The following is a 26,776-nucleotide window of genomic DNA, read 5'->3' as shown; positions in this document are numbered from 1 at the left end:
TTCAAGCTATATGAAATCAGGTTGTGAATATGTGTTTCCAAAAGCTGTGACAAACATTGGGATCATTTTATGAGAAATTTTCTACAGTATAATTATAAATCTAAAATGGAGAATAAACTAATCTTTATTTTTTCTTTTTTAGGTTACAAGACAACTCTATGGCACTTTAGTAATGGAATTAATTCATTGGTTCACAAACAATAAAAAGTTTGAAAGCCAAGATACTGTGACGCTACTGGAAGCAATTTTGGTAGGTGATTGTTAAGTAATATAAATTTTAAAAATTTCTGTCAAATTGTAACTTACCAATCTAAGTTTTAAGATTTTTCTCAGTTAATTTTCAATTTCTTATATAATGGTTGATAGTTTGCTCAACTACTGTTGTTTTATTTTCGACCATTGCAATATGGGTCTCGTGCTGCTGTTTATTTTATGTCGACTTCTTTTTTTTAATAGAATTTAATTAATTGGTTGTTGGTTTTAACCAACTGGAGAATACTTTTTTTTCCTATTAAAAAAAATTCCTATTATTAAGCCAAAAAAATTTCTTGCAACAGCTTACTTGAAAAGATTAAATAGCCAGTTTTTGCTGTCATTGCTATTTATAATTATTTGGATAGCCTAAAAATGCCATATATACTCTAACTTACTTCCCATTTCATTTTGTGTTGTATTAATTGCATAACTCTGAAACACAGTGAATCTAGACTCTTCTCTATTTCAGGATGGGATAGTGGATCCTGTAGACAGTACTTTGAGAGACTTTTGTGGTCAATGTGTCCATGAGTTTTTGAAATGGTCCATTAAGCAAACTACTCCACAGCAGCAAGAGAAAAGTCCAGTGAACACCAAATCTCTTTTTAAGAGGCTGTACAGCCTTGCTCTCCATCCTAATGCTTTCAAACGGCTAGGAGCTTCCCTTGCTTTCAACAACATTTACCGAGAATTTAGGTGAGTGGTGAATAAATTAATAGTTGAATCAAGCAATACAGAGATGTACAAATATTTGTGCACTTTCTATCACATGTACTTTAAAATACTATTAAAATTTGTTAATTGTGGGATATTATTTGCAAATCTGCTGAGGGTAAACATTCACACAACCTTTTATGATACTGTATTGAGTGCAGTAGATTTGAATTCAAAATCAAATATGCTTTGTTCATAGTTAATAAAATCTGGATTGATCAGAATTATTGGCATTGGGTATCAAGCTATGGTGTCTGTTCATGTTTTGAATCAAGTTTTGAATCCATTTCACATTTAGAATCCAGTTAATAACATATTTATAGAAACATAGAAGACTGACGGCAGAAAAAGACCTCATGGTCCATCTAGTCTGCCCTTATACTATTTCCTGTATTTTATCTTACAATGGATATATGTTTATCCCAGGCATGTTTAAATTCAGTTACTGTGGATTTACCAATCACGTCTGCTGGAAGTTTGTTCCAAGAATCTACTACTCTTTCAATAAAATAATATTTTCTCATGTTGCCTTTGATCATTCCCCCAACTAACTTCAGGTTGTGTCCCCTTGTTCTTTTATTTATTCCAGAAGAGATTAAATTGTCACTATTTGTCTCTGTTCTAAATATTTTTGAACCAACTGAGACAATAAAGTTATCATTTTTTACACTCCATTAGTTCTCACCTAATAATTTTAATTTGTTTCTCCTTTGTTTCATAGAGAAGAGAATGCTCTGGTGGACCAGTTTGTTTTTGAAGCATTGGTTGTATATCTGGAAAGTCTTGCCCTGTCACATGGAGATGAGAAGTCTTTAGGTGATATTGACAGCTTTTGTTGGATTAGGTTTACATTTGGTATTTCAAAATTCCTTTAAAACTTCAGATCTACATATTTTAATAGTTTTCTAATGAAATGTTTCTGTTTAGATCAGTTAGAATGTTTTGGTGAAATTATATTATAGAAGTGTGTTGACAATTTTAGACAGAATACTTTTTAAAAAAATTAGATTTGAAATACTTTTATGTATGGTTCATATTTTGTATTAATTATTTCAGTATTGTGTTCTTTGAAGCATTACATTTTAGTAATTTATTTATTGCAGTTCTGAAAATATAAACCAATTAAAACAGCCAAAACATTCTCAAACTAAATAGTCAATTGTGATTAATCAACTAAGTAAATCCAAGAAACATGGCCCTTGATGCACTATGAGACCCAGATCTGAGTACATAGCCAAGTTTTTAAAGCTTTTACTATGTAACATTTTTATTACAATCAAATTAAGTGAGGCATGTTCAGGGGTTTTCTGTTCTCCAGAATGGGGGGAAATGAGAACTATTAAAATTAGGCTAGATGTTCCAACTTTGTGGATGAAACATAGACTGAATCTATGTCTTCACTATCAGATTTCAGATTACTTTCGCAGACAAAGCATCTACAGCTTCTCAGAAAACCTTAAAGTTTCCAACTTGCAGAAAATAAAAGTATTTAACAGTCCTTATTCAGTATCAGCAAAGCTAGAATTTAAATAATATGTATTTTATCATTGCAAAATCAATTAAGGATCATATCTGTTCAAAGTTTTACTTGGAAGCAATCACAATATTACTTTTTCTGGATTTGAAAATAGGTACAGTTCAACAATGCTGTGATGCTATTGATCACCTCAAGCGTATCATTAAGCATAAAGCATCTTCTTTCAACAAAAAAAGCACTCGGAGATTGCCTCGGTTAGTATTAGTTTCTTTATCAATTCAGCGGAAACATCATTATGTGGCACTTAGCTATTAACTTTAGTGATTTTTCTTCTGAGGAAACACTATTATAATTTAACTGAATATATTTCAGCATTCTATAAATGCTGAATTTGTTCCCTAAATTTACTTGCAGCTAAGGTGGGCATCCAGTTTAATTGACCTGGTTAAACCTTGTATCCAGACTTTTGCATTCAGATTGAATGTATCTAATTTAAATACATCCAAGCTACATATTTGCTACATGCAGCACAATGTAATTCTGTCACAAATACAAAAAATGAAACTGTTTGATCTGATGTGGTATGGAGGAATAAAGAAAGTGACTAATTATTAATTTATTTTGCAGTCAGGAGGAGAAATTAATATTTTAATAGTAATTTAGTATTGGAGATTAAAATCCAAGGCATGGCAAAAATGTATAAAGTTCTAATGCATATCAATCTGTTGATTCTCTTATTGGTAGAGCATTTGAAATCTTACATTTACATATAAATGTAAAAGCAGAGCACCAAACTGCTTGACAATGTCAGAATTACGTTTTAATTCATTTCTGTAGGGGATTTTCATCTAGATCTATTTGTTTAGAGGATGTTGTCATGTGGCTTTTGAGAAAGTGTGGACAACCCCAAACTGAGTGCCGGCACAAAGTCATGGAACTGTTATTTGAATTTGTTCCCTTATTGCCAGGTATTATATTACATATATTACAACATGTGTAAATAGTCTATTGTTAGCATGATATACTGACTTTTGCACTGTGTTGCAAATTGGAAATTCCTTTTGAAAAATGTCCCTTTTGGAAGCCTAACAATTTATTTTTCTTTCCTCACATAAACACATTTTGAGAATATGTGGACTGCTTGTAATGTTGTGTTCTACATACCATTAGATTACTTACATTTTATTTACATTGATAGGACATAGTTAAATAAATAGGCTTTTGCCAAATCAAAGTGCATTAAAAATGTGACTGACGTTTTCTATAATTATTTAAAAATTGTATTATCATTCCCCATCAAATCCTTGGAATAATTAGCTATACTCTATCTAAGGGTGGCAGAGAATATTCTTTATCAATTTCGCTACTAATCTAGGATTTATTTAAAAATGGATCCATTTTTAAAAATACAGTGATACCTCATCTTACAAACGCCTCATCATACAAACTTTTCGAGATACAAACCCGGGGTTTAAGATTTTTTTGCCTCTTCTTATAAACTATTTTCATCTTACAAACCCACCGCTGCCGCTGGGATGCCCCACCTCCGGACTTCCGTTGCCAGCAAAGCACCCGTTTTTGCGCTGCTGTGATTCCCCTGAGGCTCCCCTCCATGGGAAATCCCACCTCCGGACTTCCGTGTTTTTGCGATCCTACAGGGGAATCCCAGCATTGCAAAAACGGGCGCTTCACTGGCAATGGAAGTCCGGAGGTGGGGTTTCCCAGCGAGGGGAGCCTCAGTGAAATCGCAGCATTGCAAAAACACAGAAGTCCGGAGATGGGGTTTCCCATGCAGGGGAGCCTCAGGGGAATCCCAGCAGCGCAAAAACGGGCGCTTCAGCTGACAAAAGGGGTGAATTTTGGGCTTGCACGCATTAATCACTTTTCCATTGATTCCTATAGGAAACATTGTTTCGTCTTACAAACCTTTCATCTTAAGAACCTCGTCCTGGAAGCAATTAAGTTTGTAAGACAAGGTATCACTGTAGTTTTTATCATTTCCCTCCATTTTTATAATAAAAATATCATTTCGTGGTTTTTTTAATGTAAGCTTGGAATTGAATTGCAATAAATTTATCCAGAGTCTTTAATCTGTTTGCTTCTCTAACAGGAAACCCATTTCCATCTTCATGGTTGGGTGATGTTCTCTGTAAAGAAGGAATCTATTTTCTCATAAATAATTTTGAAGGAGGAGGATGTGAGGGTGAAAATGTCTCTGGAATCTTATCTCATCCAACCCTCTATGAGTTGCAAGGGAACTTTAGCTTGCGAGCTGTTGTACAATGGATGGATATGCTTCTGGCTGCCTTAGACTGTTACAATACCTTTATTGAACAGGAAATGATAAAACCAAATGAGATCTTAGGTAGGTAGATGGCATAAACAGCTTACACTGTGATTATTTCTTGATTGATTGATTGATTGATTGATTGATTGGATTTATATGCTGCCCTTCTCCGAAGACTCAGGGTGGCTCATCCCAAGTCCATCATCCCAAATCCATTAGAAGAAATTACCTAACTACAGATGTGGAAATGGTTCATGTTCAAGTTCATGTTTAATTGTAAATAAATTATTTTTGATATAATTTTTATAATCTTTTGACCAATATACAGAAAGTCCTAGAGTTTCCCCCTTTCATTTAGGGACACTGTTGCATCAGACTAATTGGCAAGTGCCAATGGCAAATCTTGCACTGAGGTGGATGTGCATTATATGCTTTACTTTGCCAAAAAGTATTTCAGTCTTATCATCAAAGAACGTTCCAACTGTATATTTTCTTCCTAATAAGATCATTATTTGCTGCTGGCCATCACAAAGACCTACTTTAAAAAAATAATATGCAGTATGTTGGTAGAAATAATTTTTGGAAGTTCTTGTGAATTCTGTAGTAAAAAACTGTGATGACTTTATTTTTAACATTTTTTTTTTATTTGTTTAAAGCTACAAACACAGGGTCTTCATTTTTAAAATCCCTGGAGTTCTTCCTTGGTAAAATTGCCTTGTACAATATATCTGGTGCAGAACAATGTTTTAGCAGCGCGTCCAAAGGTGATACATTGTTGAGTCCACAAGAAAGAGAAGAATACAATTATAGCAAATGTACAATTATAGTTCGGATTATGGTTTTTGCCAGCATGATTTTGGAGAGACACCAGCAACATTTCTGGAAGGTAGGTTTGACTTCACTGGTTCAAGAAAGTTTGCTATGAACTATGACACTTAGAGTGACTTAAGAAATGCATACGTGGGCACACTATTTTCTGACTTTGGGGCAAATTATTTTTATAAATTGTGATTTATTTTATTTAGTCAAGTTATACAAGCTCAACATGACTAACAGTGATGTATAATCAAAGCACTAACACAATAAAAAATTATAAGACATACAGGACAGTATTCCAAAGGCAATTCAACAGTACAATGCAGATCACAAGACTGCCACAAAGCTGAAGTCTTAAAGACCTTATAAAAGGCAGGGAGGGCCAAGACATGCCGATCTACTGGTACTGTTATTCCACAGAGTGGACATGATGACAGAAAAGGCACGTCTTCTGGGTTCTACTGGATGATACTTAAGTAATGGATTTGGAGCATGTAAACTCCCAATCTTATGAGACCAGTAGCAGTAATTGGATATACAGGCAACCTTGCAAAGATCTAGATCCTGTGCCAAAGGGTCCAGCATCTTGAATTGCAATTGGAAGTCCATGTGCATTCAGCGTAGTTTATAAAGTAGTGATAATGCATGGAGTTTCAAATTGTATCATAACTACCTGCATGATATTGAGATTACCTACAACTACCTGTAGTGCAGTGTCTGAGACTGTATATATCTTAAAGCCTCATATAGAGCATATTGCAATAATCCAAATGAAAGGTAGCCAAGGCATGAACGAGTAAGACTTCCTGATTTAGGAGTGTCACAATTGGCATATAAGATAGGCTTAAGATAACATTTGTGATATAGTTTAGGTGGAGTTAAAATAATGAAAGAGAATTGTGTAATTTAAAAAAATGTCTTTATATCCAGCATTGCCTTTGTTTAAACATCTCCATGTTGTTTAATACAAACCCCGAAGAATATATTTTCCCTATATGAAGATAATGATATTATGAACAATTTTTTAAAAGTATGTGCACTAGATGCACACTGAAGTGACTGTCAGAGTATAGCAGAACTACAGTATTTCTTCTTGGTTACCTTTAATAAATCTCATAGGTGTTCTTGAAAATTTGGTCCAGTTGTTCATCTATAAACATACAGTTTACATAATACAATCTAACTAAATCCTTTAACTTTTGAAAAAATTGTATAGAAATAAAATGTAGATTGAACAAAATTATTATTTCATGGGATGCACATAGAGATGGTATACAGTGATCCCTCTATTATCGCGAGGGTTCCGTTCCAAGACCCCTCGCGATAATCGATTTTTCGCGATGTAGGGTTGCGGAAGTAAAAACACCATCTGCGCATGCGCGCCCTTTTTTTCTATGGCCGCGCATGCGTAGATGGTGGAGTTTGCGTTCCCCGCCGCCCACGGCGATTCGGCTCCTCGCTGCTGCTGCGCTACCGAGCAGATCAGCTGCTGGGCGGCCGAAGGAACCTTCCCTGGGTCTTCCCCCTCTTGCTGGCGGGCGGGCGAGCGGCGGGCATCAGCGAGGAGCCCGGGTTTCCCCTTTGTGTGGGCGGCCGGGAAGACCCAGGGAAGGTTCCTTCGGCCGCCCAGCAGCTGATCTGCTCGGTAGCGCAGCAGCAGCGAGGAGCCGAATCGGGGTTTCCCCTTTGCGTGCGGGGAAACCCCGATTCGGCTCCTCGCTGCTGATGCGCTACCGAGCAGATCAGCTGCTGGGCGGCCGAAGGAACCTTCCCTGGGTCTTCCCGGCCGCCCACGCAAAGGGGAAACCCCGGCTCCTCGCGGATGCCCGCCGCTCGCCCGCCCGCCAGAAAGAGGGGGAAGACCCAGGGAAGGTTCCTTCGGCCGCCCAGCAGCTGATCTGCTTGGCGCAGCAGCAGCGAGCAGACGAAGATCGGGGTTTCCCAACCGCCCACGCAAAGGGGAAACCCCGGATCCTCGCTGATGCCCCCGCCCGCCCGCCGCCCGCCAGCAAGAGGGGGAGAGATAGAGAAAGAGAGAGAAGGAAAGAAAGAGATGAGAGAGGGAGGAAGAGAGTGTGAGAGAGGAAGAAGCAAGATAGAGAAAGAGAGAGAGAAAGAAAGATGAGAAAGGAAGGAAGAGAGTGACGTCATCGGGTGGAAAAATCGCGATACAGCGTTTCGCAAAGATCGAGATCGCGAAACTCAAGGGATCACTGTATTTAAAGATAAATGTTAAATGCAAATTATAAACTTTTCAAATTAAAAATACTTGTCTATCTCATTTTTATTTTACCATTTCTAGTTGCTTGAGAAAGAGCTCCTTAATGAGAATCTAATAAAACTTCTCGTGAAAACCATTTGTGACCCAAAAAGCGTAGGCTTTAATATAGCTGATGTACAAGTTATGGAAAATCTCCCAAGTATTTGTGTGAGGCTAGTAAAAGCTTTGATGAACTCTCCCTATAATAAATCTTTAGAGAACAGTATCAAGGAAATAATAACCATGAAAAGGTAAGACACATTTGAATCAATATTCTAATATCACTGTTTAAGAATACAAATAATTTTTAGGGTGACATTTAGTGTGTCTTGTTATACAATTGTAATTTACTCATTTCTATTTGTTAGCATTGAAGAGCTTTTCACTGTTGATTTGTACAATCCAGAAGCCCGGTTGGATCACGTTAGATATGTATCCATTCTTTCTGCCTGCAGACAGCTTCACAAGGCTGGTGTATTGCACTGCATCTTGAAATCTAAGGTAAAAATATATGAATTGATATAAAGGGAAGTTAACATGTCTATCATGCCAATGTAACTTGTTTGTTAGTCGTTGAACATTGGGCATTCATCACTTACCAAGTATTGTGTATGTATTTAGGGGCATCTAAATGATGCAGTTCTCATTTTTTTAATAGTTTGGGAAATTTAATGCATTGGAGGAAAACTATTGTTTTTCATCAGTTACTCAGTTTGAGAAGTATCTCTAGGAGGGTTTTTTTAAAAAATAATGATAAAGACTGTAAGAACTTTAGACAGTGGTCCCCTACCTAAGGACCTCTGCCCACTATTGGGCTGTGAAGGGTTTGCAACCAGGCTGCAGAAATGGCTGGCAAGCACGCGCAGAACAGCAGGCAAGTATGCATATACATACTTGTGATTCAATATATATACATGCTCCATTTAAGTGAGTGGCAGGAGCGCCCGCATGCCACTTGCACAAATGGAGCTGTGTACATTGCTTGATGGCCACTTGTGCAGAACCATCCCCTCTCCCCAACCTATCCTGGGTCTGCAAAGCTGACAACGTTGGGAAACTCTGCTTTAGAAGACCTTTATTTAATTGGTTAATTATAAATATATTTTCAGTCAAATATTTTATCATTTTTCTCCCCCCAAAGGATCTTCATTTTGAAACTGGTTCTAAGCTCATTTTAGTAGTGTACAAAGGTATTGCTCCAGGAGATGAAAGGAGGTCCCTTCCTTCATTAGACATCAGCAGTAAACAATTAGCTGAGGGACTTTTGCATCTGGCTTTTGCTTTTGGTGTTCAGGTAAGGCCTTGGTGCCATGTGTCTCTTTTCTGTCTTCTCTGTCTCTGTCTTTTTTAAAAAAAATTAAGTGTATTTAAGAAACCTTCCAGTTGCTGATCTGTATCCCTTGCATAAGCCACCACCCAAGTTAATGTTACATCACATAAAGAGAAAATGAAATAAGTTTAATAAAAAATCGATATGGTTATGGTTAGGGTTTGATTTTACCCATAGAGCTGTAGGACAGTGAGATCATTGGTGAATACATTTTAATTAATTAATTAATTAATTATGAGTGTGTGTGTATGTGTGTGTGTTTGTTTGTTTATTAAATTTATTCACCACTGATACTGTTCTACAGCTCTCTCTCTATTGTAGCCTTACCCTGCCTTCTCTGTTGAGAAAAGTACAGTGGTACCTCATCTTACGAGCACCTCTTCTAACGAACTTTTCAAGATACAAACCCGGTGTTTAAGATTTTTTTGCCTCTTTTTCCGAACTATTTTCACCTTACGAACCCAAGACGCTGCTGCTGGGATGAAGGGGTTTCTTTCCCCCCCCCTTTTTTGAAGAAAGAAAAGGGAGGGGCGGCTTGGAGGGGGAAAAGACTGCATTTAAATAACTAGGAGAACAGAGTGTTTGCAGGCACTGAAAGAGTGTCTTTTGAAAAAAGAAAAGGGAGGGGCGGCTTGGAGGGGGAAAAGACTGCATTTAAATAACTAGGAGAACAGAGTGTTTGCAGTCACTGAAAGAGTGTCTTTTGAAGAAAGAAAAGGGAGGGGCGGCTTGGAGGGGGAAAAGACTGCATTTAAATAACTAGGAGAACAGCGTGTTTGCAGGCACTGAAAGAGTGTCTTTTGAAAAAAGAAAAGGGAGGGGTGCCCCCCTTGCCTTTCTTCCTTCCCACTCACCCTTTAGCCTAGCCTTGCTTCTTCCACCCGCCCCCTTTAGCTGCTCCTCCCTGCCCTCTGTTCGCCTCCCTTCTAAAGTTTGGGATTTTCCTGAAGGATTTGCACACATTATTTGCTTTTACATTGATTCCTATGAGAAACATTGTTTCATCTTACGAACTTTTCACCTTACGAACCTCCTCCTGGAACCAATTAAATTCGTATCATGAGGTACCACTGTATTCTGGATAGAGTGACTTCTTTTGTTTGACAAAAACTACATAAGGAACTTCGTTAGAATTTTCATACTGCAGTTCTGCATCTGAACTGCAATAGTCAAGAGACCTTTTCCTCTTTGCCTTCCTATTTCCAAGCTTAGTTCATTGAGGGAAGAAAAACAAAATCTCAAAAGCAGCAAAGAAATGAAAAATTAGTTTGCTGGTAGATCTTCCAAAGTAGCTACTACCGCCAAAAGCAACTTGCTTTGTTGGACAGTTGCAACCTACTATGCCAGAAGTCTTCAAACTTGGCAACTTTAAGACTTGTGGACTTTAACTCCTAGAATTCTGGTCCCGTTAAAGTTTGAGGCACCTTGTACTATGCTGTTATCATTATCTTGTTCCTCTGGAAGCACTGAATAACCTCCCTACGCTGAACCTAAATATCCCCAAAAAAGAAAACAGCACAATTGATGGAAGACATTTGTAGATGTGCCACCTGGATGCCTGTTTTCATCTCTACCATTGTAAGATTAGTGCTTAGAAATCGGTAGAGATGAATTTTGTAAGACGTACAAAGCAGTTGCTCTGGGCTACTATTTCTCATCTCACCAAAGGATATTTGCCTCTCTTTGAAAATCCTGAGGTGTTGTGTATTATTTTCTATTTGTGTTTTTTGACTAAGAATTGGAAAACTTGAATCACAAGAAATACTCTTTTGTATTTAACTCTCTTAGTGTTTAAAGCTGGTGAGCCTCTTGTTGAACACATTGATGTTATCTGTACCATTGTCTGGAGCAACCCAAGAAAGTCTTATCAACTTTTCTCATGGAGAATATTTCTACAGTCTCTTCTTAGAAATCATTAACCGGGAGTTGTTGAAAAATCTGGAAATTTCTGTACTTGAGCTTATGAAATCAGCTTTACATAACCCCAAAATGGTATTGGGTTTTTCCTTTAAAATGTTGTTTAAATTTTTAAAATATTCCTTCAAAATATACTAGCATATTTATTTTTTTAGATTTTACTTCCCCAAAAATTCACAATGAAGCTATATATCTATTTAATCATTGGTTCTTTGTTGATTTTGTTGATTTCATTTCTGTTGAATTATTTGTTTTTCATTTGTTATTACTATTTTAAATCATATTTTTTAGTCTTATTACTTTTACCTTGAACACGACTTCTATTTTTAGAATAGATCTACTACTAGATCCTCTTGTAGATTCTATAGATTCTATAAGTAATGGATTCTATAAGTAATGGATGTTTTGAAAGTGGCTAGAACATTATGATTTTACAGTATAAAAGTTGAATTAAATTAAAATGCTGTCAATATTGTATATTTTCAATATTCTACACTGCAGGTTAGTACAGTTTTAAATGGTATGTTGGATCAAAGTTTTAAAGACCGTGCTACTTGCAAACAACAAGGAGTAAAACTAGTAGCTGCTATTTTGAAAAATTGGGGACATCTTGATCAGTGGTGGGCCAAAGATGCTTCTACTGAGAGCAAAATGTCTATTTTGACTCTATTGGCTAAAGTTCTGCAGGTAAACATATATATATTGTCAGTGGTATTTCTATAATATCCAATATTACAGCTTTGTTTTTTCCTTTTTTATTTATTTATTTATTTATTATTTGGATTTGTATGCCGCCCCTCTCTGTTTGGTTTTAAAAAAATGGCAAATATGTTGTAATTGGTTGTAATGTCATTTCAAGATAGCGTTACAAGATAAAAGCAGCATCCCATTCATCACCTTAATTTTTGATTTGCTGTATTTCTAATCGTGATAAAGTGGTCTCTTTCATCCTAACAATAAAGGCTAATATAGAGATCTGGTTGAAAATTGAGATTACTCATGTGGTCTAGGTAAGACTATAGTTATAGCAGGATACCTTGAGAGAATTTTGAGTGCTTAGAAATGCAAAAATGTTCAGTGTGTTCAGAAGTAGTAGAGGCATATTTATATACAGTACTTATATGATGAATGATTCACAATTGAAATTGCCAACTTTTCCTGCACTATGAACAAAAATGACTCAAATTTTTTGTCAGTTTGGTTTATAGTATCAAACACAACACCATTGTTCAATAGAGAGTGTTTGTTATTTTTCTGCATGTATTTAGAATTTATTTGTTTGGTTTGGTTTGGTTTGGTTTGGTTTGGTTTGGTTTGGTTTGGTTTGGTTTGGTTTGATTTGATTTGTATGCCGCCCCTCTCCGTGGACTACGGGTGGCATACTTGGGACTAATATGAAATTAAATTCTAATAAGATTGTTATTTCTTTGAAAGAATGCTTTGATTTTAACAGGCATTATGCTGCTGTTTTTATGATTTATTAATATAATTAGTGTGAAAGTTCTTAAGAACTCTACATGACACAAAAGTATAGAAATATATTGTATATCGAAATGTAAACAGATAATGTAAATTTTCCTTAATGAAATGCTGTGGCGTATTATCAGATTACTATTCTAAAATGTATTTTAAAATATAAGTTCTTTTATGTTTCCAAGATTGATTCTTCGGTGTCATTTACTCACCACGAGGCATTTCCCCATGTTTTTAATACATACACATGTCTGCTTATGGACCAGGCGTTGGGTCTAAATCTCAAGGCAAGTGAATTATGCATGCTTATTAGTGTAAATAAAGATTGTTTTGCATACAGTGACCATTTAGTTTCATTCAGATTAGCTAGACACATAGAACTGCAATGAGAATTATTATTATTGTTATTTAATGCTTCCTGACACTCAATGATACTGAGTAAGTCCAAGGATGCTTCATGAAAGTTGTGCCAGAATTACTATTTAAGGATAAATATTCATATGTTTACTGTGGATATCTTTATTGAGGACATTTTTTTTTTTTAGTAAATGAAACCCAATCCATGTAATCTGTTGCTGACAGATAATCTGAAGAGAACATTGCAAGATCCAGTCTAGATCAATCACCGGGACCAGAGGTTTTGTCTTCTGAGTTTTTGGGCTCATGTTGGAGCCCTCCTGCAGGGAACATCTCTCTAGCCAGCGTGGCTAGAACAAAATTCCCGGGAGATGAGCACCAGCATGAGTTCAAAAACTCAGAAGACAAAACCTCTAGTCCTAGTGCACCAACCCAGATTTGGTCCTGCAGCATTATCCAGGAACATGCATATTCACCTTCATTTGGGAACAGAATGTTGCTAGCAGGGGGGAAATGAGAACAACCTCTGACTGTTAAATAGAATTAACAGAGTAAACATTTCTACAAAAATATCCACAAGAGTCTGTCTTAACCATATGAGAGTGGTTTCAGTTCTTCTTTGTAATCCACATTTCTTAGCACTTAATTGAAAAATAAGAAACCAGTTTTGGAAGAAACAACAAGCCCTACAGTTAACTAAAGCTAAAGTTGCCAATACCATTTCAACTTATGATTTGTTTGTATGGAGAATGATCAAATGTACAAGCCAACGAGACCACAAATTATTGTTTGTTACATCTGAGCAAAGATTATGGTGCAGCCTGCTGCTTTTATACTTTGTTTTCCCTACTCAATCTTAAATGTTTATGGTTTACATTGGTCCAAATGCTATTCAGAGTGTGTAATTAACCAGAGTGAAAATTAAAGCTTAAAACGTTTTCAGATTTCAGTGTCAAAAATTAAAACATCTTAATCTGACCAGAATTTACCATTCTTATCATCTTGTTATATGTCTTTTTTTCCCATCAAAGTTTCTCAAAAGGTAATACGATTTTAGATTTAACATGAAACATTGTAAATTGCATATATTTCAGAGTCAAGCAATTGTTATTCTGCCATTCTTCACTAAACTTATCGGAGAAAGACTTTGTAGCCTTAAACATGCACTTGATCAACTTGTAGCGTATAATTTCCCTTTGAAATCAGATGAGTTTCCTAAGGGAACTTTAAAGTACAATAACTATGTGGACTGCATAAAAAAAGTAAGTGAAAAAAATCTAGAATGGCTTTTTGCAGTTTATTTATTTCTAGCACATTACTAATTCTAAGTCCTAATTGATATAAAGCAAACAAATCTATAAACTAAACAATAGGGGAAAAAGACTGCAATATTATGGTGTTATAAAGAGAAATTATCTTATTTGTAAAAAGATTTTGCTATTTAAAAACTTACTTAAATTTCATGTGTAATTGTTAAATATTTTTATACTTTTAGAAATTATAATAATCAGTTGACATAACCTTAAAATTCTAAATTCCTTAATTTTTAAAGGCACTTACGTTTGCATCTTAATAGTAAAGGCTTTTGGCATCCAGAATTGTTCTAGTGAGATGACCATCCAAGTCAATTAATGTTTTATTAAAAATACCAGAAACAAAAATGGATTTATGTATATAAGCCTAAGAATACATTTTAGTGTATGGAAACTCTTAACTATACAATTATTCTTTTATATTTTAGCTTTTAGATGCATTAGAACTATCCCAGAATTCTACATTATTGGAGCTGATGACAGAAATTCTTTGTAGAGACAAAAAGCATGTAATGGAGGAATTATTTCAGATTAACTTCAAAAGAATTGCCAAAAGGTAGTCAGTAAAAATACTCTTTAATCACATTATATTAAGAGCATGATTTTTAAAAAGGAGTTCAGTAATATGTTAAAAGGCTTAAAATGTGAGCAATGACAGCTGCTATGCTTATGCTTACACATTGAAATTCATAGTTACTGTATTTTTCAGAGTATAAAACGCACTAGAGCATTAGAAGCACCTTACTTTTGGGGGCAGAAAAATAGGAAAAAGAATCTGCTTAATTCATCTGGCTAATGTCCTTAGGCTGGTCAGCTTCAGCACATTATTTTATCCCCTGGTTAGGGCTTAAAAAAAACCCTTTTTTTGGAGAGAGTAACAATGAAAGAGCTTGCAAGCTAGTAAGAGCTGGAAACATTGTTAGCACCTGATGAGGGCTGGAAAGAAACATTTGGAGCAAGTTAGAGCAATGAAAAAAACCTGCAAAGAGCTAGGGCTGGGAAAACATTCTTCACAGAGAATATCACTGAAAAAACCTGGAAGGTAAGAGCTGGGAAGATGGTTAGCACCTAGTTAGGGCTAGAGGGAAAAAGCTTTTTTTTTTAAAAGCTACATTCAGAGCATAAGACACACCCAAATATTCAACCTCTTTTAGGGGGGGGGGAGGTGCATCTCATACTCCAAAAATACGGTAACTTATGTGTGTTTATATGTATTTCACTTTGATGAAGTCAAATAGTCAAGTATTTGCTGAAGGCAAGTAGTCAGTCAAACAGTCACTTTGCTGAAATCAAAAAGTCAAATAAATCAAATTAAATTTCCTATCAGAGATACTCATACCTGGAGAAGGCACAACACATATGATTTTTTAAATAACATTAATATGGGTTATAGTTGTGATATTTAATTGGAGATTGTCTCAGATACATAGAAAAACAGATTGGTTCCTAGCATTAGGTAAATTGCATTTGTTGTAAAAAAATATATGTGTAAACTAATTTCAAGATGGATTAACCAAGTCACTGTTTTAGAAAGAATTCGCTGAAAGATTATGGCTAACATATAATTTATAAGTAGGAAAATAGCTGAAGACTCTACTTAAATTTATTGTGGTGTTTAGGGGCAGCTGTGAAAGGCAAGTGCTCTTGTTGGATACTGTGCACCAGATGTTCCAGAGTGAAACCCTTCACTTAAATACAACCCGACAAGCCTATGTAGATCGATGTCTTCTCATTCTGTTGCTTCACTGCAGCTTAGATGCATTGAAAGAATTTCTAAGTAAGATTATCATAGAGGCTATGGACATGCTGAAGTCCAGGTTTACGAAGGTAAAGATGAATTATTACTAAACAGTTTTGTTTTGTTTTAGTTTTTTAAAAAAATAAAACACCTATTCATGTATGAAGCTCCTATGACATTTTGTTCCGTTAATCTATTTTTCCAGTCAAATGAAACTTCTTTTGAAACCCAGCTAATCAAGAAAATGAGCTATTACAAGATTCTAGAAGTTATGTACTCCCGTCTGTCCAAAGAAGATGTACATTCTAAAAGTTCCAGAATTAACCAAGCTTTTCAGAATTCTACCAATGTAGAGGGGAATGAACTTACCAAAGCACTTATAAAGTGAGAATTGTTCATTTATGCTTTAAAACAGTGTTGCCAATCATTAATTTGGTTATCACAGTTGCTTAAAAATTATTTTGAAATATTATCTTAAAGGTGTCATGGTAGCTACATGGAGGAGCAGTATTACACTATTACATTACATGGCAAAGGACCAGTTTATCTTTGAGACCACCTTCTGCCGCACGAATCCCAGCGACTGGTGAAGTCCCACAGAGTTGGTCTCCTTAGGGTCCCGTCAACCAATGTCGGCTTGCGGGACCTAGGGGAAGAGCCTTCTCTGTGGGGGGCCCGGCCCTCTGGAATCAGCTCCCCCCGGAGATTCATACTGCCCCCACCCTCCTCGTCTTTTGAAAGAGTTTAAAAACTCATCTTTGCCGCCAGGCCTGGGGTTCCTAAACTCTTCCACCCCGACCAATGAATGCTTTAGTTTGACTGTTGAATGAATGATAATGATAGTTTTTTAATTAGAATTTTAAGATTGTTTTTTAATGTACTAATTGGATTGTTATTATTCTTTCCTGTTGTTCTGTACATGCTATGAGCCGCCTCAAGTCCTCGGAGAGGGGCGGCATACAAATCCAATTAAATCTAAATCTATTAATAATGATAAACACTTAATAAACTTTTCCTATATGTTTAGAAGAGAATCCACAATTCTTTCTTGATTTTACAGGTTTATCCTGAAAATCTTAAAAGAAATTATGTTGCTTTCCTTCATAAGTTTGATTTTTGTTAGCGATTAAATAAATTCCATAAAATAAATTCAGTAAAAATATTTTACTGGCGTGAATGAGATAAAGATTTCAAAAAAGGCCTGGACTTTTTTCAAAAGGCTCTAGGACAGGAGTGTCAAAGTTGTGGCACGCGGGTCAGATGCATCACGTGCTGCTGCTGCCCAAGACTGGTTTAGCTAAGGGGGAAAAGTCCCAATATGTCCTGTGATGCCGCCATGACAACTCGAGTTTGACACTTCTGCTGTAGGATGACTTACAAACTGCTGCCCTCTGCAGTTTGGAAATTAATGAATGTACACTTTCACTTTTTTCCTCTGGCCTTGTCATAAATATTGTATCATTTATGTTTTATATAAATTTATGGATTTATTTATGGTATTATCTGTATCTTTTAGCCTTATTTATATAAATAGGGTACACTGGAGACTGAGGGTTGATTTTACAGTGGTGGGATTCAAATTTTTTACTACCAGTTCTGTGGGCATTATTATTATTATTATTATTATTATTATTATTATTATTATTATTATTAATTAGATTTGTATGCCGCCCCTCTCCGTAGAGATGGCTTGGTGGGCATTATTATTATTATTATTATTATTATTATTATTATTATTATTATTAATCAGATTTGTATGCCGCCCCTCTCTGTAGACTTGAGGCGGCTCACAGCAATGATAAAAACAATATACAATGCCAAATCTAATAGTTAGAATCTAAAATAACAATAATACATTTTAAGAAGTCTAAAAAACAGAAACCCCAATATATAAAAAACATACATACAGTCATATCATACACACAAAAAATTACATAGGCAGGTAGGGGAAGGATACTGTAAAATCTCCATTCCCTCTCCACTCCAAGGGAAGGTTACTCCAAAATCCCCATTTCCTCCTGATCAGCTAGGACTCTGGAGTCAGAGAATAGATGGGGATGGGGCTAGTCAGAGGTGGTATTTACTAGTTCTCGGAACTACTTAAAATTTCCGCTACCTGTTTGCCAGAACTGGTCAGAATCTACTGAATACCACCTCTAGTTGGTTATGATTGGAATGGAATATTAATAAAATAAATAAATAGATCTCAACTAAATCCAGATACATCTTCAGTTTGCTGGAATGTATTTATTCAGCAAATTAGATCTCAATTAATAGCCCTGATGTTCAGATGTATTAGGAGTTCTAGTGCATGCATACATAGGGTAGCAGTTTGGGAAGAGTACATACATACCCTGTTTCCCCGAAAATAAGACATACCCCAAAAGTAAGGCATGTCAGAGGTTTTGCAGAATTTGCTAATACAGTGGAACCCCGACATACGAAATTAATTGGTTCCGGAAGGAACCTCGTATGTCGAAGAGCTCGTAGGTCGAAGCATTGTTTCCCATAGGAAACAATGGAAAAGTGATTAATGCGTGCAAGCCCGAGGGCTGAGGGGAAAAGACGTCGGCTGAGGGGTGCCCGGTGCTTCGGAGCCGGCATGGGGGGGCTTTCCATGCTGGCTCCGATCTTTTCAGACAGGCGCGCCGATTCTCCGCTCACTCCGGGTGAGCGGCGAATCGGCGCATCTGTTTAAAAAGATCGTAGCCGGCATGGAACATCCCCCCCATGCCAGCTACGAGCTTTTCAGACAGGCGTGCCGATTCTCCGCTTTTAGCAGTGAGCGGAGAATCGGCGCGCCTGTCTGAAAAGCTCGTAGCTGGCATGGGGGGATGTTCCATGCCAGCTACGAGCTTTTCGGACAGGCACGCCGATTCTCCGCTCACTCCGGGTGAGCGGCGAATCGGCGCATCTGTTTAAAAAGATCGTAGCCGGCATGGAACATCGCCCCATGCCGGCTACGAGCTTTTCAGACAGGCGCGCCGATTCTCCGCTCACTGCTAAAAGCGGAGAATCGGCACGCCTGTCTGAAAAGATCGCCGCCGGTCCGGTGGGGTTTTGCAGCAACCTCCGAGCCCAGGTTGCTCGGAGGTTGCTGCAAAACCCCACCAGACCGGCGGCGATCTTTTCAGACAGGCGCGCTTTCTCGAAAGGGCGGAGAAAGCCCTCTCTCGCAGCCTCCTGGCTGGGAGCACTTTCGCTGCGAGAGAGGGCTTTCTCCATCCCTTTCGGGAAAGCCCTCTCTCGCAGCGAAAGTGCTCCCAGCCAGGGAGAGCGTTCAGATCCCCCCACCCCCAGCAGAAAGAGTTCAGATCCCCCCACCCCCAGCAGAAGCCAAGGACTCACCAAGCGCTGGATACGAACGGAGAAGAGCCAGGCTGGTTTGCTTTGCAGAGCCGAATAAAGCGTCACGCCCCCCTGACGCTTTTGGCGGCAAAAGAGCCCAGCATCGCTTCGGAAGCCGCCGAAAGCGTCAGAGGGGCGTGACGCTTTATTCGGCTCTGCATCAGCTCGGAAGCAAAGCAAGCCAGGCCGGCTCTTCTCGGCTCGTATCCCGAATGGAAGCTCGTGAGTCGAGCAAAAATTTCTCTACTCTCCCAGCTCGTATCTCGAGTAGCTCGTAAGTAGAGCTGCTCGTATGTCGGGGTTCCACTGTGTAAGGCATCCCCCCCAAAATAAGGCGTAGTCAAGTTTACATACGGTACAGTGGAAAAACATACGATACCATTCAAAGCTGTTCATAGCGGTACCGTAATAATGTGGCGTCCCCTGCTGGCACCTTCCATCGCTTTGTACCGTCCAGTACAGCAGACACAGTCTGCTGCTGTCTCACCGCCACTACAGTCTCCACTAAAGTGCGTAGACTGTAGTTCCTCTGGTGGCCGGAAGCTGCAATGGTGGGAGTATACTGTTGTACCATATAAGTGCCATCGTTTGTGTGTGTGTGTGCCATACTGACAGGTACCGTACCATAATCAGTGTACCGTACAGTACACTTTCTTTGGGGGTGTCAGCTTTTCTGCCTGTGAATTTGTCTTATTTGAGAAATATAAGGCACCCCCTGAAAATAAGACGTAGCACAATCTTTGGAGCAAAAATTAATATAAGACAGTGTCTTATTTTCGGGGAAACACGGTATTTTTAAATATGTCTTCATATTTTTCCTTTGTTTTTACTTCCTTTCAAGGTACTGTTATGATGCCTTTACAGAAAATATGTCGGGGGAAACACAATTGTTGGAAAACAGGAGACAGTTTCATTGTGCTGCATATAATTGTGCCATTGCAGTTATCAGCTGTGTCTTCAATGAAAGCAAATTCTATCAAGGTTTTCTGTTCACTGAAAAACCAGACAAAGTACGTAGTAGTAAACAGATACTAGTTCCAAGATGGCATTTTGGTGTAGAAAGGTGGTCAACAGCTTAAACTGTGATAGAGTATTTTTTAGGCCCTGCCTGGGGGTTTTGTTAATATTAATTTGTATTGGTTTTATATATTTTATGTAGTTTGAGTTTATTGATTTTGTAGTTTTTAAATTACTATAAGCCATCCAGCGTTATGCAGTTTAGTTGGCAACTGTATAAATGGATTGAGTGAATAAATGGACACCAAGATGAAATTAATGAAAGTTGAATGGATAAAATTTTAAAATATTTCCATAGTAAAAATTACCTTCATCGTCCAAAATTGGTTGAATTGTGCTCTTATCAATAGGTAGAAGAATACAAAATGTAGCAAATGCTGCCTTAAATACCATTGATGATAGTTTTTTTCTGGGTTGGTTTGGGAGATTTGGGAATGGGAGAGATGGCATTGCAGTGGCTCTCCTTTCTCTAATACAGTGGTACCTCGAGATACGAGTTTAATTCGTTCCGGACCTGGGCTCTTAAGTCGAGCAGCTCTTATCTCGAACGACTTTTCCCCATAGGAATTAATGTAAATAATTTTAATTGGTTCCAGCCCTCAAAAAACTCACATAGTTAGTCTAAATTATGCAGAAAGACATGTTTTTAATGAAGAAATGTACATGTACATATAAATGAATAATGAAGTTTCTTTCACTTAACTTGTAAACTTTCTTAAACTTTTAAATTTACATATGTTCAACTTCTCTGCCACCCAATCCTGTAGGACAGAGGTCCCCAACCCTTTTTGCACCAGGGACCAGCTTTAAGCGATCAAGAGAGGAATGGGTGAATGAATGGACGGAGGGTGGGAAGGAAGGAAGGAAAGAGGGAAGGGACAGGAACAGAGGAAGGAAGCAAGGAAACTTATGAAAGGGGAGAGTAAGAGAGGAATGAGTGAAGGGAGGGAGGGAGGGAGGGAAGAAGGTGGGAAGGAGAAAGAAAAGAAGAAATAGAGGAAGGGAAGGTAAAAGAGAGAAAGAAAAAGAGCAAGAAAGAAAGAAAGAAAGAAAGGGGGAAGGGACAGGAACAGAGGAAGGAAGCAAGGGAACTTATGAAAGGGGAGAGTAAGAGAGGAATGAGTGAAAGGAGGGAGGGAGGGAAGAAGGTGGGAAGGAGAAAGAAAAGAAGAAATAGAGGAATGGAAGGTAAAAGAGAGAAAGAAAAAGAGCAAGAAAGAAAGAAAGCAAGAAAGAAAGAAAGAAAGAAAGGGGGAAGGGACAGGAACAGAGGAAGGAAGCAAGGAAACTTATGAAAGGGGAGAGTAAGAGAGGAATGAGTGAAGGGAGGGAGGGAGGGAAGAGGGTGGGAAGGAGAAAGAAAAGAAGAAATAGAAGGGAAGGTAAAAGAGAGAAAGAAAAAGAGCAAGAAAGAAAGCTGCAAGCACCCCCCCCCGAGCCCCCCAGGCCGGCTGCAACCTTTTAAAACACGCGCGCCGCTTCGCAGCTGTCTCCTGAAGCCGAACGCGGAAGTTAGCGTTTGGCTTCAGGAGACAGCTCCTTGGCGCTTGTATCTCGAATTTGGGCTTGTAAGTAGAACAAAAATATCTCTCCCCTCCCAGCTCTTATCTCGAGTTGCTCTTAAGTAGAGCAGCTCTTATGTCGGGGTTCCACTGTAGTGACCCTTGTCCCCAGCCCTTACTCTGTAGCGGGCCTCATGGTTCAATTCTATCCACTCCTGTTTAATGTCCAAATGAGACTTCTTGGTTAGGTCATCTCTTGCATGAGGTTATAAGTGTCCTGATATTTATACATATCAGCACTTGCTTGTCCAAGTAATGTAGAAAGACTAGGAAACTGGATGAATCAGATTCAATCCTATAAAGTACAAGCAGCCTTAGGTTTTGAGGCTTCCTGAATTCAGATTTGTTGAGTGTTTGTCTTTGGTGTTTGAGCTGCCTTAGGCACAAGATGCTGTGTTATATTGCATTTTTATATTTATTTTTGTATGTAATACTGCTTTTTAAAAAATTGTGTATACCTGCCTAGGTTGCTTATTGAGTGCCAGTAATGATATATTATGATTAAATTAAAAAAAATGTTTGTAATAATGTAAATCATGGTGATCAGATTAAAATTTGCTTTTGTCCTACAGAATCTGCTTATTTTCGAAAATTTGTTAGATTTACAGCATCGTTATTCATTTCCCATAGAGATTGAGGTAAGAAATCTTAATTCCCTAGGTGTTCTGAAATTGCAATCATTTTTATGTCGCATGATACTAGAATGTGGCATAGATAATACAAGAAGTTAGTATTCCCAGATAAGGTTATTGGGGGGAAAAATTCAATTGTAAAAGTTGTACAGTAAGGTTAATGAGCCTAAACAGAAAATAAGTATCATAGTCCTTGAATTAGTATTCATATATAATTCTATGGTACTATGAACGGATTGTGTCCTTTGGCAAATGTTAGCCTAGTTCTTCCCGCTGCTGTTTGATGTGGATTATGATGAATTTCAAGTTTAATTTTGGCATGGTGAAACTTTTCTTACCTTAAAGCAGCAGTCCCCAGCCAGCTCTGCAGGGAAGGGGAGAGGGGATGCACATGCTTATGCACACACCTACCACGCAAATGTAGTTTCACGTATGCACTCACCTACTGCTTGCACAGCCTGGCTCTCAATAGGCTGCAGCCCAGTACTGGGATGTGGAGTGGACATTGGGGGCCCCATTTTAAACAATATGACTATGTAGGCAAGTTCTTACACTATTGATGCACAGCTTTAGCCCCTACGATGATTGTTTAACTCCTCCAAAACTTACCAAAGTCTCATTTTTAATGTGACAAAAAATTAATAAGTGGAGGGTAATCTCTCTTGTTGGGTAAGTGAAGCCGAAATTTATCTAACCAGATTCTCTACTTTTTGGAGCATTGCTATCTAGCATGCCACTCAAAAGCCAGGTGCCTAGAAACAAACTGGGTAGTGCAATCATGCATTTATTAGTGTCTAAGATGCCACAGAATTCCTTGTATTTTTCTTGGTTCGTTTAGAAATTCTGTAAATATATTAAATACCTGAAAGCTTCTTATATTTTCTAGGTCCCTCTGGAAAAGAAAAAACGGTATATAACCATTAGGAAAGAAGCCAGACATGCAATGATTGGGGATTCAGGTATTTGCTATGTCTACAAAAAAGAGGACTTGATGGTGGCTTAAGTTATTCTGTGTGAAGCATGAATATACGTCTACTAATATAAAGTTTATTTTGAAAGCAGAAATAAACAAAACCAATCTAGAGAGCTAGAATCGTAATTGGCATCAGATCTACAAGAAGCCAGTTGAAACCAGCATGGCATGACACCTTTGGTGTGTAACTATGATGAGCGCAGTGAAAAGCAAGTGGGCTTTGCAACTGAGCAGGACAAAATTCTAGGGATAACAATCTGGGCCACGTCTCTTAGTGTTTTCAGTATTAACGTTCACTCAATATTTTTTTAAATTAAGGGATAAATGCAATGTAATGATGAAATCAGAAAATTCAGAAAAGAATTTTGAAAGAAGAAATTTTATTTAGCATTATTTATTGGAAACATACGAAGAGGTTTGTTTAATAGATTTTGTTATTTTTATTGAGAAGCTTCTTGTTTATTTAAGCCAAATTATTTTCCTTCTAGCTGAACCACACTATTTAGCGTCCGCGTCATATATGGTAGATAGCAGTTTAAGCGAAGAAATGAGCCAATTTGATTTCTCAACTGGAATACAGAGTTTTTCATACAGCTCTGAAGATCCTACGAGTTCCGGTTCTCACATCAGTAAAAAGGTGATTTAATTTATACAAGTGTAACTGTTTGTTTAACTATACTGTTTTTTAGTCCAAACAATTCCTTTAGTTTGTAGAAAATTGTCAGAGGATGTAATAACTGCTCTCTAATAGCAACCTAGTTTCCCCATAAAATACTATCTCCTTTTGAGCAAGACTTAAATCCATAATTAGTCAGGCACATTATTGTCATTACCAATATTTATGTGATTCCTTAAATCTAAATGACAGATTTGAACTGTGAGAAACAGGAAGGTTCCAACATTAGTATCTCAGCAGCAGAATAAATAGGCATGCTTACCATTAGGTTGTCTAATTAAGCTTGATTATAATAATTGCCTTGAGTACATTGTGAGGGGAAAGACAGGGATAAGAGATGTGGGCTGGATCAAAAATTTTCCACTTCAGGCAAATTTGACAGTTTGTCATTTATTATTTTTTATTATTTTACTGGACATTGTACAAACGTGTTTTCAACACTCCAGTTACAATGCTCCCTATATAAAAGCCTTCATAACTTCAAACTTTATAAAGCTAGGTTTAATTTATTTTTCACATCAAATGATAGAGCCCATGGAATGTGCAGAGCATAGAAATTGAAATGAACATTCTAATTGGGATTTTCTCCCAAATCTAAAAGGAAATAATAAATTAGGTGTGTAATAAATAGCCAAGCAACTTTGTTTTGTTAAACCATTGTTTCTTGGAGAGCTCCAGATAGAATCCAGGGAAATCTGGAGAGTCTTTTAGTTACATTATTGCAATAAATCCATCTTTCCCAATGTTTTTTTGCATTGTTCATATTTCCATTTGTGTTCATTTTGGAGTTTGGGATTTTTAGAGGAATAGTGATTGAAGTACAGTGATCCCCCGATCATTGCGAGGGTTCCGTTCCAGGACCCCCCGCAACGAGCGGGTTTTCGCGAAGTAGCGCTGCGGAAGTAAAAACACCATCTGCGCATGCGCAGATGGTGTTTTTACTCCCGCAGCGCTAGCGAGGAGCCGAAGATTGGGGTTCCTGTTTTAAAACGTCGCCGCCGGCATGGGCGGCTTCCTAGCAGCCCCCCAAACCCGGGTTGGGGGACCGGGGGGTGCTGGCAAGCCGCCCATGCCGGCGGCGACGTTGCTGCCGGCTTGGCTTCCCTCGCCAGCGCAGCCAACGTGCGCTACGATCTTCCGGGCGAGCCAGGCTCAGTGACGGAAGGCAGCCGCTTGGCCCGGGATGCTGGGCCGAGAGGAGCCAGGCTTGATCCGCTGAGCCTGGCTGGCCCAGAAGATGGCAGCGCGTGTTGCCTGCGCCAGTGAGGGAAGCCAAGCCGGCCAGGCTCAGCGGATCAAGCCCGGCTCCTCTCGGCCCAGCATCCCGGGCCAAGCGGCTGCCTTCCGTCACTGAGCCTGGCTCGCCCAGAAGATCGTAGCGCGCGTTGGCTGCAGTGGTGGCGACATTGCTGCCGGCTTGACTTCCCTCGCCGCTGCAGCCAACGCGCGCTACGATCTTCCGGGCAAGCCAGGCTCAGTGACGGAAGGCAGCCGCTTGGCCCGGGATGCTGGGCCGAGAGGAGCCGGGCTTGATCCGCTGAGCCTGGCTGGCCCGGAAGATGGCAGCGCGTGTTGCCTGCGCCGGTGAGGGAAGCCAAGCCGGCCAGGCTCAGCGGATCAAGGCCGGCTCCTCTCGGCCCAGCATCCCGGGCCAAGCGGCTGCCTTCCGTCACTGAGCCTGGCTCGCCCAGAAGATCGTAGCGCACGTTGGCTGCGCTGGCGAGGGAAGCTAAGCCGGCAGCAACGTCACCGCCGCTGCAGCCAACCCGCGCTACGATCTTCCGGGCGAGCCAGGCTCAGTGACGGAAGGCAGCCGCTTGGCCCGGGATGCTGGGCCGAGAGGAGCCGGGCTTGATCCGCTGAGCCTGGCTGGCCCGGAAGATGGCAGCGCGTGTTGCCTGCGCCGGTGAGGGAAGCCAAGCCGGCCAGGCTCAGCGGATCAAGGCCGGCTCCTCTCGGCCCAGCATCCCGGGCCAAGCGGCTGCCTTCCGTCACTGAGCCTGGCTCGCCCGGAAGATCGTAGCGCACGTTGGCTGCGCTGGCGAGGGAAGCTAAGCCGGCAGCAACGTCGCCGCCGCTGCAGCCAACCCGCGCTACGATCTTCCGGGCGAGCCAGGCTCAGTCACGGAAGGCAGCTGCTTGGCCCGGGATGCTGGGCCGAAAGGAGCCGGGTTTGAAGATCGCAGTGTGCGTTGGCTGCGGTGGCGAGGGCTTGCGATGGAGGGTGGAGGAAGCGGCCATGGGAGAGCGAGCTGCCTCAGGGAGGAGGATCGGGCGGGACCAGGTGGGGGCTGGAATTTCTCCGCTGGGAAGAAGCGGCGATGGATCATCCGTCTACCTCTGTCGGCTGCTCCGGGCCAGGGCGATGGGCGGGCGAGCGGCGAAGGGCGGGAGAGCGGGTGCTGGGGAGGGCTTCTCGCCCTCCCGCAGCAAGAGGGGGAGCGAACGGCGTGGGCGGGCGAAGGGCGGGCGAGCGGCAGCGAGGAGTTTGCGTGGGCGGTGGGGAAACTCCTCGCTGATGCCAGCAAGAGGGGGAAGACCCAGGGAAGCCGCCCAGCAGCTGATCTGCCGGGCACCATCTACGCATGCGTGCCCATAGGAAAAAAAAAAGGCACGCATGCGCAGATGGTG

The 26,776-nt window shown here is 39.5% G+C and overlaps 1 protein-coding gene across 1 annotated transcript in view; it reads left to right on the top strand.

Annotated features, from left to right (window-relative positions):
- The window catches only part of PRKDC (protein kinase, DNA-activated, catalytic subunit), a 114,195-nt gene that overhangs the window by 29,537 nt on the left and 57,882 nt on the right, over positions 1-26,776 (top strand). The window contains exons 26-46 of the mRNA XM_070747733.1: positions 143-250; positions 725-951; positions 1,691-1,785; positions 2,601-2,700; positions 3,284-3,414; positions 4,557-4,811; positions 5,390-5,619; positions 7,852-8,060; positions 8,178-8,310; positions 8,951-9,103; positions 10,928-11,131; positions 11,558-11,743; positions 12,715-12,816; positions 13,981-14,148; positions 14,628-14,755; positions 15,819-16,026; positions 16,143-16,321; positions 20,127-20,295; positions 22,437-22,502; positions 23,383-23,455; positions 23,958-24,106. Coding sequence (XP_070603834.1) covers positions 143-250; positions 725-951; positions 1,691-1,785; positions 2,601-2,700; positions 3,284-3,414; positions 4,557-4,811; positions 5,390-5,619; positions 7,852-8,060; positions 8,178-8,310; positions 8,951-9,103; positions 10,928-11,131; positions 11,558-11,743; positions 12,715-12,816; positions 13,981-14,148; positions 14,628-14,755; positions 15,819-16,026; positions 16,143-16,321; positions 20,127-20,295; positions 22,437-22,502; positions 23,383-23,455; positions 23,958-24,106 — 3,273 coding nt within the window. The remainder of the gene's footprint in view (positions 1-142; positions 251-724; positions 952-1,690; positions 1,786-2,600; positions 2,701-3,283; positions 3,415-4,556; positions 4,812-5,389; positions 5,620-7,851; positions 8,061-8,177; positions 8,311-8,950; positions 9,104-10,927; positions 11,132-11,557; positions 11,744-12,714; positions 12,817-13,980; positions 14,149-14,627; positions 14,756-15,818; positions 16,027-16,142; positions 16,322-20,126; positions 20,296-22,436; positions 22,503-23,382; positions 23,456-23,957; positions 24,107-26,776) is intronic.

The sequence above is a fragment of the Erythrolamprus reginae genome, chromosome 3 (assembly GCF_031021105.1).
Source record: "Erythrolamprus reginae isolate rEryReg1 chromosome 3, rEryReg1.hap1, whole genome shotgun sequence".
Lineage (NCBI taxonomy): Eukaryota > Metazoa > Chordata > Lepidosauria > Squamata > Dipsadidae > Erythrolamprus > Erythrolamprus reginae.
Note: the sequence above shows the minus strand (reverse complement) of the source record. Positions and strands in the feature narration are given on the sequence as shown.